At 46.0% G+C, this 15,918-nt stretch overlaps 1 protein-coding gene across 4 annotated transcripts in view; it reads left to right on the top strand.

The window, feature by feature from the left end:
* PTH1R (parathyroid hormone 1 receptor) overlaps window positions 1-15,918 on the top strand; it is a 131,047-nt gene that overhangs the window by 96,361 nt on the left and 18,768 nt on the right. For all 4 annotated transcript variants that reach the window (XM_065050222.1, XM_065050223.1, XM_005512122.4 and 1 more), the window contains 3 exons: window positions 8,213-8,307; window positions 11,367-11,553; window positions 14,963-15,116. In XM_065050222.1, coding sequence (XP_064906294.1) covers window positions 8,213-8,307; window positions 11,367-11,553; window positions 14,963-15,116 — 436 coding nt within the window. The remainder of the gene's footprint in view (window positions 1-8,212; window positions 8,308-11,366; window positions 11,554-14,962; window positions 15,117-15,918) is intronic.

The following is a 15,918-nucleotide window of genomic DNA, read 5'->3' as shown; positions in this document are numbered from 1 at the left end:
TGTGTTTCACATCACTAAAGCACAAGCTGCTGAATGTTGGCAGAGGGCATTCAGTGTTGCTACATATCGGCTAGATGGTGGACACGCAGGTATATATACATATATATATGTATATATATTTATTCTGTAATATAAAGTGACCATCCCATGCACAGGGCACCTCAAATCCTGGGGGCAGCTCTTGGCCCTTCATGCCAAGAAAGGTGCTGGAGCGAGTGGAGAGAAGGGAACGGAGCTGGTGAGGGGCTGGAGCACAAGTGTGATGGAGCGGCTGAGGGACCTGGGGGGTTCAGCTGGAGAACAGGAGCTGAGGGGAGACAGGGACACAAAGAAACGGCCTCAAGTTGCACCAGGGGAGGTTGAGGTTAGATGTGGGAACAATTTCTTCCCCAAAGGGCTGTGGGGCATTGGAACAGGCTGCCCAGGGCAGTGCTGGAGTCACCAGCCCTGGAGGGCTGGACAGACGGACATGAGGTTCTCAGGACATGGGGCAGTGCCAGGGGTGGGGGAAGAGTTGGACTTGATGATCTTGAGGGTCTTTTCGAACCAAAATGATTCTATGATTCTTTGGATAAAACACAGCACACATGGGAAGTCCTGTTGTGCCTCTGACATTAAAAGGCAGATTTTTAGGCAACTTCTCTCAAAAAAACATAGTAGCCCTTTGACTACAGGTGCCTTCCCTTTCACACAGCTAGCCAATAGCAGCACCTTCAGCACGGTCATTTTTCTGGCCACCTTTTCAGGAGTAATGGCATATTTTGCTCAGTAAGCAGAAATTTCCTTCATTCCCATCTCCCAAAAATAACACTAATGACAAACGCATCTTTTTTTAAAGCAGGTCAAACCCATCCTGTTTTCAAGGATGAGCTTAAGGGTAGATGTGATCTACACATATTGAAATCATGGGGAACGGGAATATGAGCCAGCAACTTGGGAGATTAGCTCTGCTTTAAAACTACCAGCCTAGCAAGATGGGCCATCCTAGGATCTAGCCTCAGTCTACTAATTCTGTCTTCACCTGCTACTGCTTCTTTATATCATAGTGGTTTTACTGCTTCTAGAGAAATCCAGGAGACCTCAAGAATCCACCACACACCAAAAACAATGGGGAAGGCACAGCATGTTGCAGCACTGCTTTATCTAAACTCCATTGTTCAAACCAGAAATCTTCTATGTCTGGCCTTTGTTCTTGGTGCTCTCTGGGGTCCTTTTAAAATCCAACAACTTTGTGAAGCCTCAGACTGATGGCATAAAACATGTTTACTTGGTGTGTACTGAGTTATACAGATGAAATGCCATCAAAGTTCATACATTTGCACCATGGAAGATGGACAGATGTTCTAAAGGACATTTAGGAATAAAAAAATAATGCATCGTGGAGATGTGTTCTTCACTCTTGCAAGCAACCCTGTCATGCTGTCCTCATTTCATGCCTATAGGTTAGGTCTGGTGGGTTCCTGTAAATGCTGCAGCACCTTTTACTGTGGTGTTGTTGATAATAGTTCATGCCTACAGTCTGCTGGGAAAGTCTGATGCTTTATAACAGCAACATGTTCATATTTTCCATGAGAACATAAAGGTTCTTACAACACAACACACTGGGGCAGATGTAATCCCCTTGTACCCCATATTTAGCCATTGCTGGCCCATAGTAGATGTTCAAAGACAGTTTATGAAAGCTGGCAAGAAAAGAGTGTTCTTGTCCCCATTTACAGATCTCCAAGGGCCTGCAGCTGTGGGGCATCCTCACCAAGTGGTTGTAACATAGGATTTGGAGAATTTTTTCCTATTAATGTGAACAGCAGATTTGGGACACATTTTGTCTGTGGTCTCCTGGGTATCCTATGGCTATGAATACTGTAGATAAACTGGGCATGACATCGAAAAGCACTGTCTCTCATTAATACATCTGTGGGGCACCCAAAAAGCTCAGGTGGCTTCTGAGATGTGGGTCTACTCCTACCCTTTCCTTTTTCTTTCTTAGATTGTTCTATAGAGCTGAGCAACTCTCCAGCTCTGCTGAATGCAATTAAGGGGTTCGATTTATTTGCCTACACTGAGATGCCTGGCACCACTGGAGATGTTTTATAACCTACAGCATTAGCACAAGGCTGGCAGATGTCTATGAGATCCAGGGTCTTCTGGAACAGCATCTGGGGTCCACGTGGATGTTTACAGGCATCTCACACAGCACTTAGTGCTTAGATATAGGCAACTGGATCACAGGGTCTCTCATTATTGACTATCACGTGAACACAGACACTCAACACACATGGAGATGCACATTTACACATTTGAATAGGGGTGTCTTAGTGGGAGAGCTGACCCCAGTTGCTCTCTGGATTGTGAGGATCTGAAGTGCCTGGCACCTCTATAGATGAGGGGAGCTGAATTCTGCAGCAAATAGTCATAGTCACCCAAGGATTTCCCTTAAACTTTGTAAATCAGTGATTTTTCTGTGCCTTTTGCAAACATCCCTTCTCCCTGTCACTAAGCTTTTTTTAGTCACATTTTTTATTTAAAAAAGGACAAAAACAGCAGTGAGTAGAGCTAGTGACAGAGGCTTCCTGGCATTGCTTATCATTCAGAGCAGTAAAATGCTTCCTCTGCTAATTTCAACCACATAATTAGCAACATCTGAATCAGCAACTTTGAGAAACTTTGCAGATACTTGATCTGGAAAGCCCTTACATATGCTTTTCTCTTCATATACTGCTAATCCCACCCTTCAACATAGCTTGATGACCCCTCAAAAGACAACTGGATCCACTTCAGCTTCACAACCTAAATGTTGCAGAGTCTTGCCCTTGTCTCACAAAAGGGGAAAGAAAAAGGTTGAAAGGAGAAAGCTGGATACAGGACTCATTGCAGTGACACGTGGACTGGAGTTTGCCACCAGTCACCCAGAAAATACAGGTCTTGGTCACCCATGTCACTCCTTGTGACACCGGAAGAAAACAAGACACGCAAACATCAAAACCCTGAAGGTTCCATCCAGACACTGGTACATGGGTTATGTTTATGCTCTGAACGGTATGAGATGTCCTAAGTTACATGAGACAACTGCAAGGGAACTGCAGATACAACACGGGACCTACAGGAAGCTCATTCCTTTTTGTAAAAGCAGCTTGAAGCCAGACAGAACATTGGGTGCCTAAAATTATGGGACACGTTTAATGACAGCTGTATTGCGTCCTACAAGACCTCTTCCTTGAGACTCTAATGGATGGGAATCACTATATAAATGCAAACTCTATTATAGCTAATCACCTTGGACTCCTCTTGTGACAACCCAGTCAATGCAACTGGTGGCCAGGGCATCATCCTGTGATTAAAATCATAGAATCATAGAGTACTTGGTTGGAATGGGCCTCAAGGGTTACCTGGTCCAAACTTTCTTGGTGAAAGCACAGTCTAGACAAGATGGTCCAGCACCCTGTCCACCTGAATGTTCAAAATGCCCATTGTTGGGGAATACACCACTTCCCTGGGGAGATTATTCCAATGGCTGATTGTTCTTATCATGAAAAATTTCCCTCTTGTGTCTAATCGGAATCTCCCCAGGAGTAACTTGTACCCGTTAACTCTCATCTTTTCTATGTGACTCCTTGTAAAAAGGGATTCACCATCTTCCTTGCAGCCACCCTTTGAACACTGGAACATGGTGATGCAGTCTCTCCTAAGACTTCTTTTCTCAAGGTTGAACAAGCTCAGGTCTCTCAGCTTTTCTTCATATGGCAGCTTCCCAGAACTTTGATCATCTTTGTGGCCCTTCTCTGGACCCTCTCTGGTTTGATTTGGAAGGGACCTTAAAGATCGTCTAGTTCCAACTCTCCTGCCATGGTCAGGGACACCTTCCACTAGATCAGGCTGCTCAAAGCCCCGTCAACCTGGCCTTGAAACAGGTGAATTGCAACCTAAAGCATCCCTTCTTGCTGCTGGGACCTCGGGTAGCCAGCTCTGATGGAGCCACCTGTGTCATAGACATAATAGACATAGACAGAAATACCCTTCCCACAGACTGCCCTAGAGCTGTCTGCAATGCAAGAGTGAAAGCACAGCTGTGGTTTTGCAATGGATGGGGCCTCAAAACCCCATGCCTGGTGCTCCAGTGTTGCTCTGAGGTGTCCTGCAGAGGAAAGCAGTTTTCCTCTGGATTCAGATCAATGCAAATTGTCTTCCCCATTGGTGGAAGTGGAAAAATTAGGAGTCAGGTTGAGCACTGAGCACAGTATGAAAATATAACAGCCAAGTGTTCTGAGGGTCACACACCTGGAAGATGTCCAACCCGCAGGGAGCGGGGAATGCAGGGACCCTTGTGGGAGGGGGCACATCCAGCTGGTGGGTGCCGGTGGTGGCTAGGTTTTGTTTATTTTGGTTTTTTCCATGTGCTCTCTGAGTTCATGCAGAAGCCATCTCCAGCTCTACTTGGGTTTCCTGTCCTCCCAAAGCCACCAAGCTGCTGTGAAGTTCCAACCCTGAGGTCAGGTTGGTGGAAAGCTGAGATGCAAAGGGGAGCAGAGAGGAAGTCTCCCACCAGACCAAGAGGGAAGGGGAAAGGGAGATCTTGTTACACATTCAGCATGCAATACATCTGAAATAGCACTTATATTTTTTGTGGTTCAGCCTATTGTCAGCCTCTGAGTTATGGCTGGAGTGAGGTTGGGAAGGCATGGTCAGGTGGGCTAGCTCACAGAATCACAGGATGGTTTGGGTTGGAAGGGACCTCTGGAGATCACCCAGTCCAACCCACCTGCTAACACAAGGTCACCAGAGCAGATCACACAGGATCATGTCCAGGCGGGTTTTTAATGTGTCCAGAAACGGAGATTCCACAACCTTCCTGGGCAGCCTGGCCCAGGGCTCTGCACTTCAAAGGAAAGAAGTTTCTCCTCATATTTAAATGGAGCCCCCTGTGTTTCAGTCTGTGCCCGTTGCCCCTCATCCTGTCATTGGGCACCACTGAACAGTCTGGTCCATCCTCTTGACATTCACCCTTGAGATATTTATCAGCTTCTATAAGATCCCTCTCAGCTTCTCTTCTCCATATGAGGTGCTGCTTCTCCATCTGAGAAGGCCCAGCTCTCTCAGCCTTTCCTCATAAGGAAGATGCTCCAGACCCCTCATCATCTTTGTGTCCTTCTGCTGGATTCTCTCCAGTAATTCCTTGTCCTTCTTAAACTGGGGAGGCTAGAACTGGACACAGTACTCCAGCTTGCTGCAGACAGATCATTTCACCTGGCTGTACAAGGCAGATTGCTGAGGTTTGGTGGAGCTTTGCAATGTGTGGTCAGAGAGGATGGGGCAAAGGAACAGCCCTGAGGCTGTGCATTGTCTGAGAGCACCACAGAGCACCACCTAGGGAGGATGCATGGTGCATGGCTTGATGGGAAGTCATTTCACCAACTCTAAAACCATCTCAGCCACATCAGGTGGGCTTCATTCTGCCCAGCGCCCCCCAGGAGCAACCATGACTGGCTCACTCACGTGAAGGGAAGGCCTCCAGGGCATTTATGTCTAGGCCCTGATGGCAAGGGAAGAGGACAAGTTGAAGGCAGATGCTAGAAGCACAGGAAAGCTATAAGACAGGAAGAAAGGGGGGAGTCAGATCCATCCCATACCTTCTCCGTCATTATCTCATCCCAGCAGGGCATGGGATGGAGGGGGCAGAGGGCAATGTTCAAGGACATCAGTTTTGAAACTGATATTCCCTAATCTTGGTACTGTATTGTGAGTTTCACAATATTTTACTGATAATCCAAGCACCTAGAATCATAGATATTGAGGTTTTGTCCTTCTGTTTTTCCATTAGCTTTTTTTTCAGCCTTTCTCTTTTTTCGTTCATGTGCATCAACAGTTGAAACAGAGAAGGATTACTGAAGGAGCCAAACGAAATGACACTGGTTAAAGTATCACACCTTTTAAACCAGGGTCTCATGGTGTGGCAAGGACAGATTTTTAAAGGGTGGGTTGCCTCTTTTAACAGGTCAGTGGGTGACAGTGACAGTCAGTTTGTCTTCAAGATGGATTTATAAGAGACATCATGTAGAGCTCCTGTTGTAGCAGGATGATCTAGTAGTTGGTGCACTGTCTGGGGACTATGGAAGTCCATGGCTTGGCTATGCATGACCTTTATGGTCTTCTGTAAATTATTTAAACTCCCATCCACCTCAGCTCCAAAAAGGGGGTTCTCAGACCATGATGGTGGTTGTTTGGTTTGGCAGATGCCTCAATATTTTCTTACCTGGAGGACCTTTCCTGAATCAGCACTGTGGTTTCCACCAAGCTGGGACCTCCCTTGTGCTAAGACATGAGTGAGACCTGGAATTGCCTCTAGACCTTTTTTAATTCCTCCTGGGTAAATCCAAGTCTCACCATTCCTGAGAACAAACGCCCCTGGGAACTAGCACGCACGGACTACCCTATGTGACCTCTTGAAGAACCTCAACCTTTTGCTTGGGAGGCTTTCCCCAAGGACCTAAGCACCCCATCCAGAAAATCACCTTCCCTGTAGACTCCCCATCATGACACCGAGTAAGATTTGCAGCACCTATGTCTGCAAGTAGACACAGCAGCGTGCATGCACAGATGCACGTGTATGTCTTGGCAGTTCCAACTCAACCTCCTTTCAAAAAGAGGCCCTGTGGTTAATCAGAGGGATTAACCACAGCCTCCAAACACATCCTGCCAGCCAATCAGCAGTCCCTTCCCAAGGCCATTGCTGCTACAAGGGTGGTGTTGTCCGATAGGAGCGCGGATCTTTCTGGTTAAATTTCTGAATGGGGCCCAGGGACGCTTTTGTTCAGCTGGGCGTAGTAAAGCCTCACAACTGCTGAATAACTTGGGGTAGGTTTTTGGTTGGGTTTGTTTTGTTTTGTTTTGTTTTTTAAACTTTCACCATAGCGGCAAATGTTTTCCAGTTCAAAGAGGATTCCAGCTTAGCAGTGGGAAAAGTGCACTAGGCTTTGAAGGGAAGGAGCTTTTATTTTTATTCTTATTCCCTAAAGCTTTTAAATTTGCTCACATTGGCTTTTTAGCGCCTGCTGCCTCCACACACATATAGAGAGATATATATAAATATGCACATACACATGCTCTAGTTTAATACTGGCAAGCACACCACTCTGCCAATGGAAACCGCAAAGAAACATTCACATATCTGGGGATTCTGATGTAATAGGGCTGAGGTTTCGCATTCCAGGACGGCATTTCTAGCGTCAAATCAAAATCAGAGCTGTCATTCAGAGCCCGGCGTTACTAATGTTATTGCAATCCAGCATGTGGGGTGAGGGAAAAGCAGGAGGCAGGGGAGGAGGGAGCAAGGAGAAAGATGCTGAATTGGTTGGTTTCTTTGGGGTTTATTTCTAATTTCAGACGATGAAAGGCCATACAAGCTAGGATGATAGCAGGGTGTTTTAACCCTTTTCAGGCAGCTGCATACCCTAGCACAGGATGAAGAAAAGCATCTCAATATGCAACAGAAAGCTCAGGGTTTCTAAGCCCAACTTTAAAATACAGAGGGTCAAGAGAACTAAAACCTACTACAGGATTAATTACTAGGAGCTCTCCTGTGACAAAGCCTTTTCCAATGGGACTTTGGCAAGCTCAAATTGTGTCCTGATTGGATGACCACAGTCATAGGCTGCTTTTTACTTTAAAAAAGAAAAATAAATGCAAGTGATTTCTTCTCATATCCCACAGCCAAAGTATATTCTCCCTATGTTTTCTGTGGTGGGTTGATACTCCACCAGCCTGAATATGAGTCATTCAGCAATGGTATGGCATATCCCTATGGCTAAATTTTACAGTCCCAGCAAAAATCCCAGGTCAGTGGGCATTTTGTTCAAGCAAAAGTTGCCAAGTGATCTCTGGATTTGGCTGAGAGTTTGTAAAGCTCTTTGGGTTCCTTTGGGATGAAGATGCTGCAAAACTCCCAGGCATGGGATTAACCCAACTCCATCACTAGTCCCTTGCAAAAACCCCACCTCCCCTAGGTCATTAGGAAAGATGAATATCACTTTCCAAGCTGCTCTTATGTCAAAAAAAATACAAGACATCAAGTGCGATTGCCAATGGTTTTACAGACCCAGAGCTGTACACCCCCAGCAGGTACGATAGCCCAAATCTCTGCGCTGCTACCATGGTTGTGTTACAATGCAGGAGGACGCGTTCTAATGTGACGCTATTTTTTCCATCATTTGTACTGCAGGAGGTCTTTTATCGCCTCTATTTGATTTATACTGTTGGATACTCCATCTCTCTGGGATCCCTCACAGTTGCTGTCCTTATCCTGGGATATTTCAGGTAGGCGGCTCTGTTTCTTCCTAAGCAAGTTGTCACTAGACTGGAAAAGGCTTTCCTAAAGGATCAAACTGGAGTGGCATGTGCTTCTTCAGCAAGCCACAAGAGGTTACCTCTGTGCTTTGGGCTGTGTTAGTGTCACTTAGGTCAAACTTCCTGGGGGATGGTGGGTGGGATGTTTGAACCCCTTGCCTGCAATGGAGTTTTCAAGACCCTCTTTACAGTAAACGGAAAGAAGAGGCTGATCTCACTTGGAAGACTATCTAGGGTTTTCTATCCTTATTACCTTCCAGATGACTGGCTTAGATTCAGATGGATAATTTTTAGATAGCTAAGTTTTCATAAGGGATATTCTACTCTAAACCCAAATATTAATGAGGGATAGACCAATTGAAATATTAATGAAGAATAAACCCATTGAAGGGGACCCCCGCCATGTAAAAGTGCCAGACTGATTCCTCCCATCTCATACTGCTGCTATATCTAGGTATCCAAAAATGACCACTCACCCTCCTAACTTTGATTTTCTCCCTTTTCACTCCACCACCCCTGCTAAGGGATGTACGCCCCTGAATACCATTTTAAACCCATGTCATCCATCCCTCAGACCTGGCTGTTGTGTCCCCTTGCTGCTGTAGGGACCAGGAGAGGGGAGGGATGAAAGGTCTCGCTCACAGCTAGAAGTTCGTCCTTTGGGAAACCATACCTGGTGATCTGCAGGTGGAGCTGGGTGCTGAGCCCCACATTTGCCTCCCTTTGGTCCTGGCAGTATCTTCTGCTAACACACAGCAGGACCCAGACAAGATGAGGTTCTTAGGGACATGGTTTAGGCATAGACTTGGCAGTGCTAGGTTGGTGGTTGGACCTGATGATCTTAAAGGTCTTTTCCAACCAAAACGATTCTATTAACAGCTCTGATGGGAAATTCTCCTCACAGCAAACAGCCACGTAGTGTCTGCAGACGGACTCAGCAGCTCCAACCATGCTCAAGATAAGCCCTAAACACATGCCACTAAGAATAAAATGTGTGTTCTTTGGTTCTAAAAGTGCTCAGACCTCTCTGTAGTGAGCAAAAGGAGGTCAGGGGGGATTTGCTTGGATAGCAGAGCATCCCAGCACCCAAATCTCTGATACAGATAAGCCAAGGGGACTGCAGACCCCTCCTGGGACCACTTGCATGACGGAGTCCCAGATCCCGTCCCTGCCACCACCCTCCTGACCTCTTAACCCTTTTCCTCCTGTTTCATTTCTCACTAGACAGTGGCAAGGTTGTTAAAATATTTAATGTCTTTGTATGCAAGTATACACCTAGTTTCAGGAGACAAGCTTTCTCTTTCACCGCATAGTTGGAGCACTTCACAGCCTACATGGACAACTATGCTAGAGCATCTTTGTCCCAAGGATGAAAGCAGCAGCAGCGACCAAGCCAGATTTTATTCCAGATAACACATAATCCAGAGTTTCATTGACTACATTTCAAATGCAGGGAGCAAAGCCCGTCTTCATTTATACTTCAATAGTTCCACTTAGCATAATTTGTATTATAATAGCACAGGAAATAACTGTTATTACTATGACAATCTCCCCCAAAGGAGAATAAAACACAGCCTTTATTTTTCATTTCTATTATTGGAGATGGGGATATAAGAGGGTATAAATTCGTATATAGATTCATGCATGACTAGCCATGCAGCAGAGCTGTAAGGACAGAAGGGGACCCCAGCAGGTCAGTTAGTTCCTTCTTTTCCCCAAAGGCAGTATCACTGTTTCTAAAACACACCTCATAGACATGGATTTAACCCATTCACATCTTACCATCCAGCTTTTCCCCAAAAAGGATCTTAAAGTGCTTTACAATCAGCATTTGTGGGGTCATTGCTGCCATTGCTGGGGTTGGAGCCCAGAAACTGCTCGACATGCCCAAGCAATGGATAGTGTCTCTGATGGCAAACAGAGAAAACAGCCCAGCACACCATAGCACTGTAGGGGGCACTAAATTTGGACAGGGCAAAAAGATTAGCAGTTTAGAAGAATCTCTGGTGGGTTTTTAGTGGCCACAAGTTCTGGAGCCTTTGTCACCCATTTCCTCTGCACAAAGTGCAGGTAAATGTGAAGTCTTGAAATGCAGGGTCTGACCCAGAGATGGGCAGATTTGTTGGAGGGATGGATTTAACAGTGAAAGAGACACACACTTTGGTATCAGTGAGCACTGTGCATGTATCCTGCCTCCTGTCTGTACATCTTGGAAAATGATGCACATCTGATGCACACTCCTTGTACCTGCACTGAACGCCAGGGACGTGCTCATCGTGCACACGGGAATGCACATGCCCTGCACTCACTGCACAGCTGTTGTTGGCTCACTCCACACGTACTGCGTGCCAGATGTGCATTCCATAAATGTACCCTGCACACTGGGTGCACGCTCACTGCACACACCCTGCACGTTGGCTGCACGCCCACTGCCTTCATCCTGATGTTCACCAGATGTGCAGACACTGAATGCACCTTTCGCTGCCTCCAGATGCATTTGCACTGCACATACACAGTGTCCTACATGTGCAAACTGGTTGTACTGCACACACACTGCACGCACACTGCACGTACACTGCACACACAATGCCGTCCAGTTTTGCACACACTGAGCATGGACTCCTCATCACATACCCTCCTCCAGCTGCGTGTGCACTGCACACACCATCCTCCAGATGCAGACTCACTGCCTACTGCATGCAAGCCCACCACTCATGCCAAACACAGGCAAAACACATCCCTATTTCTTTCCAAGACTTCTCAGTCAGAAATAAAGGAGCTGAAACGAGTAGAGGCACAGTGTTGTCCTAACATAAAGTCAGCAGCAATGTCCTTTGGCCAAACCCCTGGAGTAGGTATTAATTCATTTACCAACCCCATGGGTGAACCATGAGTGCAGGGCAGCTGTGGCACTAGCACCGTGTCCCCATGGTGGCACAGGCATGTAGGAGGAGCTGGGGCTCTTCAGAAGCAGAAGTGACCCTGAAATGGACTAAACTACCCCAACCCTTCTCTGTCTCCCCCTCCAGACGTTTGCACTGCACTAGAAACTACATCCACATGCACCTGTTTGTATCCTTCATGCTGAGAGCCATGAGCATCTTCGTGAAGGACGCAGTCTTGTACTCTGGGTCAGCTTTGGAGGAGATGGAACGGATCTCAGAGGAAGACTTGAAATCCATCACTGAAGCACCTCCAGCAGACAAATCGCAGTTTGTGAGTACTGCCAGAGCAGCTGGCTCCTCCAGACTTTATGCCTCTGTCCTCTCTGTTCAACATTTCACCTCCTTCTGATGGAATTTCCACCCCACTGAGCAACACTAGATTCTCCCCTTTCTTAGCCCTCCGCAGCCTGTCCCCATCCCTTCCCAATGCTCAATCCACTGGCTCAGAGGGACTGCCCAGCCCCAGAGCTAAGGAAGAGCTGTTCCTCATGGCATTCAAAAGTAAAGTCAAGGCTGAGGTTTTGGTTTCTATCTACAACTATTATTTTCAACAGTCCTCTGATACCCCCTAAGATGTTTGGCTCTGGAAGCTCCCCTGTATATCCCAACACAGGGCACATCAGTCCTTGCATTTCACAGTGTTGACTTCTCCCACCACAAAGTGCAGCTGGTGGATTTTTCACCTGAAGGTCCTCTCTGTATGACCCATGGAGGCATCACTGTGCTGTACCATCATGGCATCAAATTGACAACCCAGATGTAGCAAAACCATGGTTCAACATGTCTTGGAAGGTTCTAAGCCCTGACGCCAGAGCAGAGGTATCTTGTGAGGAAGGAAGGTCAGCAGTAAACATCTCTTCCTACTGTAATTTTGTAGCAAACCATAGCTGGTTGGTCTTGTGATTTATCACTCCCATCTCTGAAAAAAAAATATATATATGTACATATATACTTTTTTTAGAAGGGACAATGGAGGTATCACCGTGAAAAAGGTTAGGGTTCATCTGCAAAAAGCAGATGTCTACAAGAGAGACATCTTCATTCAACCGTAGTCACCTCATATTCCATTTATAGTCAGTGGAGTCAGTATGGTCAACACAGCCAGTTGAGTCAAGAGTATGACCAACCACATCCTAAAATATAAACTGAAGTGAGGTCAGTTGAAATTGTCTCCAAAAGCATGTGTTTCTTTTCACTGTATAGAAAGCTCCAATGGCAGTACCTGCATTGTCCATGTGGTCAGGGTGAAATGAAGCCCATCCTCAGGTTTCAAAGTCATCCCCACCTGCTGAAGCTGTCTGCTGCCATAGGTCTCATCATAGATTTCCCATGGTGGATCCTAGGTATGATAGTTCAACATCCACGAATTGTTGGATGCTGCAGAGACAGACTTTAGTACCTAAGATCAGGGTTTCCTTCAATGCACACAAAAAAATCTGAGCTAGCTCAGACATCCTAGTGAAGCAGCTCTTGCAATGTGGTGCAAATATTCTGCCACCTGGCTACCAACACCCCTGCATAAAATCAGCATATATGGAGTGTCCCACTGCCCATCCAAGGCCTCCCAAACGGAAATTTGTTATCGTGTTTCCTTCCCATTTCAGAGAGCCATTTAATTAATTTGGTGAGTCTCTGGCTGGAGCACTCAGCATGCTTCAAACACTCCCTTTTTGGAAATAACACAAAATGTTTTACTGCATTGTTTTCTGTTTTCTCCTCAGGCTGAACTCATTATAAGGAATAATGAGGATAATATATTGCATTCTCTGAATATTAGCAATTTAATGGCATTTCCCTTTCTGCCAAATGGAAAGGCAAACAAGTGATGAAGGCAACAATTAATGTTTTTCTTTTGTTTCCAAGTGAAGTGAGAGTTTTGTATTTATTGCCTGATGCTCCCTGTATGTGGCTAGATGGTGATTTTTTGTGAATATAAAAATTATCATTAAACCTCGATGAGGATTTTTTCAATTGATCTTCCTTCTATTTTAACTCACTGTGTCTGTAAAAGGAAATGGATGTATATGCGTCCATATGTTATAGACATATATATACTCATATATGTATATAACATGTGCATATTCATTCTGATTGGCAAAGGATTAGCATAAGAGATGGGCCAGAATAAAAAATTCTCTTTTTATTTACAAAGTACATATTCTTGACATTTTCTGCAAGTCACTTTAATGGTCACAATGGTGACTTTGTGTTATTCTCAATGGAAGGGGCAGCATGGAGATGTGCTGCTGGTGTGGGCTATGTTTGGTAGTCATACGTTTCCCTGAACCCCCAGACATTGACAAGAATCACAGAATTGACTGGGTTGGAAAAGACCTCAGAGATCATCCAGTCCAACCCTTGGTCCAACTCCAGTCCATTTACTGTCCAATCTCAGTTTAAAAACCTCCAGGGCTGGTGAGTCCAGCACCTCCCTGGGCAGCCATTCCAATGTCTGACCACTCTCTCTGCAAAGAATTGCTTTCTCATCTCCAGCCTAAATTTCCCCTGGCAGAGTTGAAGCCCATGGCCCCTTGTCCTATTGCTGACTGCCTGGGAGAAGAGACCAATCCCCACCTGGCTAGAACTGCCCTTCAGGTAGTTCTAGAGAGTGCTGAGCTCACCTCTAAGCCTCCTCTTCTCCAGACTAAACAAGCCCAGCTCCCTCAGCCTCTCCCCATAGGTCTTGTGCTCAAGTCCCTTCCCCAGTCTTGTTGCTCTTCTCTGGAAGAGAAGAGAAGGCATTGTGTGTCCCTTTGTATCAATTAACCCCCTGTGACTTCATTACTTTGCAGCCTTTCTCTACTGGGGCTGAGAAATGTTGGACAAAGTGTAGCTTTGCTCCACTCTGCCAGAAGGACAGAGGAGCATTGAGTCACAGTCAGGGCTTTTCTCCTCAAGAACGCAAAGGATTGCAGGTCAGCGTGGAGTGAGAGTTCAGCCAATGTGCCCATTTAAGATTAGTGTGTCCTGGAAGTCACTACATCTCCCCCCTTGCAGCTCAGGTCTGTGCAGAAAATGCCTTGACACTGTGGGTGAAATCCTTCAGCTTTGATTTGCTCTTGGATGACCAGTCACCAAAGCCTACAGCAGCCATCTGGAGTGTCTTCACACTCGGTAAGGAAAGACAGGACATTGTCTTGGGCATCCATGGCAGGACTGGGTGACTCACCCTCCGAACGGTGCCTGTATCTCTCCACAAGCTGAGGATAGAGTTGTACTTCCAAGTGATGTGATTTGCGCCAGGTCACCCAGACCAAGGTGACTTGGCCACAGCCCTTTGTCCTCTAACCTGCACAAGAATCACAGGGAAAAGATGAAACACAGCTGTCTTAGAAGGCATGTGAGACCCTCATCACTAGATTTGGGGGAGAGTAGGATCAGCTCAGCATCTCCCAATGTGTGACCTGTTCTCCTACACCTCCCAACTCACCTACTGTTGGAAGCACAATGTCAGGCTGAGGGGAAGATTTCTTCTCAATTTTTTCATCTCTTCTTGCACTTACTTTTCCCTCTTGTAAAAGTCCTGAAACGGAATTTTCTGAGGGTTTTGTTTTGGTTTTGTTTGGTTTTTTGCTTTCTCCATCTTATTTTCCAGCCAATCTTAGCAAGTCATGGCTTTATGTAGAAGAAGAATCTCACACCATGTTCCTTACATAACTCATCTTTCTGTGTCATTGCAGGTGGGCTGTAAAGTAGCGGTTATCTTCTTCCTCTACTTCCTGGCAACCAATTACTACTGGATTCTGGTGGAAGGGCTCTATCTCCACAGCCTCATCTTCATGGCATTTTTCTCAGAGAAGAAGTATCTTTGGGGATTCACATTATTTGGCTGGGGTAAGTCATGGTTGCTTCTTATGGCTGAGCTGTAAGAAGCCTGTTGGAGGTTGTCTTTGAAGCAGATGTTGCTTATGCATAAATGTAGGAGAGGGGACAGAGGCAAGGGGAGCATCAGAGACACGGTGACTCTTGCATGAACAGGTTACCTCTCTTATGAAGTATTTCTCTATTTCTAAATTGTGGTATTCACACTGTGGTGCTTCCAGGATCTCTCTGGAAGGATCAGCTCAGGATTGAAGAGATGGGACATCTTGCCATCCTTTCAGAGCAACCGATGTGTGCATGTGACAACTGATTTTACCGCACTCTCTGAGTTATCCCCGTCTCTGCCAAGTGCTTCCTGCTGAGAAATAGGTGTTGGGCTGGAGGATCAGAAAGTCATAGAACCATAGGATCATTTTGGCTGGAAGAGACCCTCAAGATCATCAAGTCTGACCATTAACCCAACCCCAGCACTAACCAATCTCCCTAAGAACCTCATCTTCACATCTGTTCAACCCCTCCAGGGATGGTGACTCTAGCACTGCCCTGGGCAGCCTGTTCCAATGCCCAACAGCCCTTTGGGAAAGAAATTTCACATGAGGCTGTGAGCATCTTCTCCCAACGGCAGACCTAGGCTCTCATTTCCTACCTCAGATCTCAGTTGCTTTAAAAAGCTCCTGAGGTTTCATGAGTGTTGCAGCAGCAGTAGAAACCTGCAATTTGTGGGGAGGCCTTTTTTATTTTTCCCCTTTTCTTTTAACTTGGGCATCTTTTCCTGGAGTAAGGAGAAAGGGGAGGGATGTGCAGGGAGGGTGGT

The sequence above is a fragment of the Columba livia genome, chromosome 2 (assembly GCF_036013475.1).
Source record: "Columba livia isolate bColLiv1 breed racing homer chromosome 2, bColLiv1.pat.W.v2, whole genome shotgun sequence".
NCBI classification, from domain to species: Eukaryota; Metazoa; Chordata; class Aves; order Columbiformes; family Columbidae; genus Columba; species Columba livia.
Note: the sequence above shows the minus strand (reverse complement) of the source record. Positions and strands in the feature narration are given on the sequence as shown.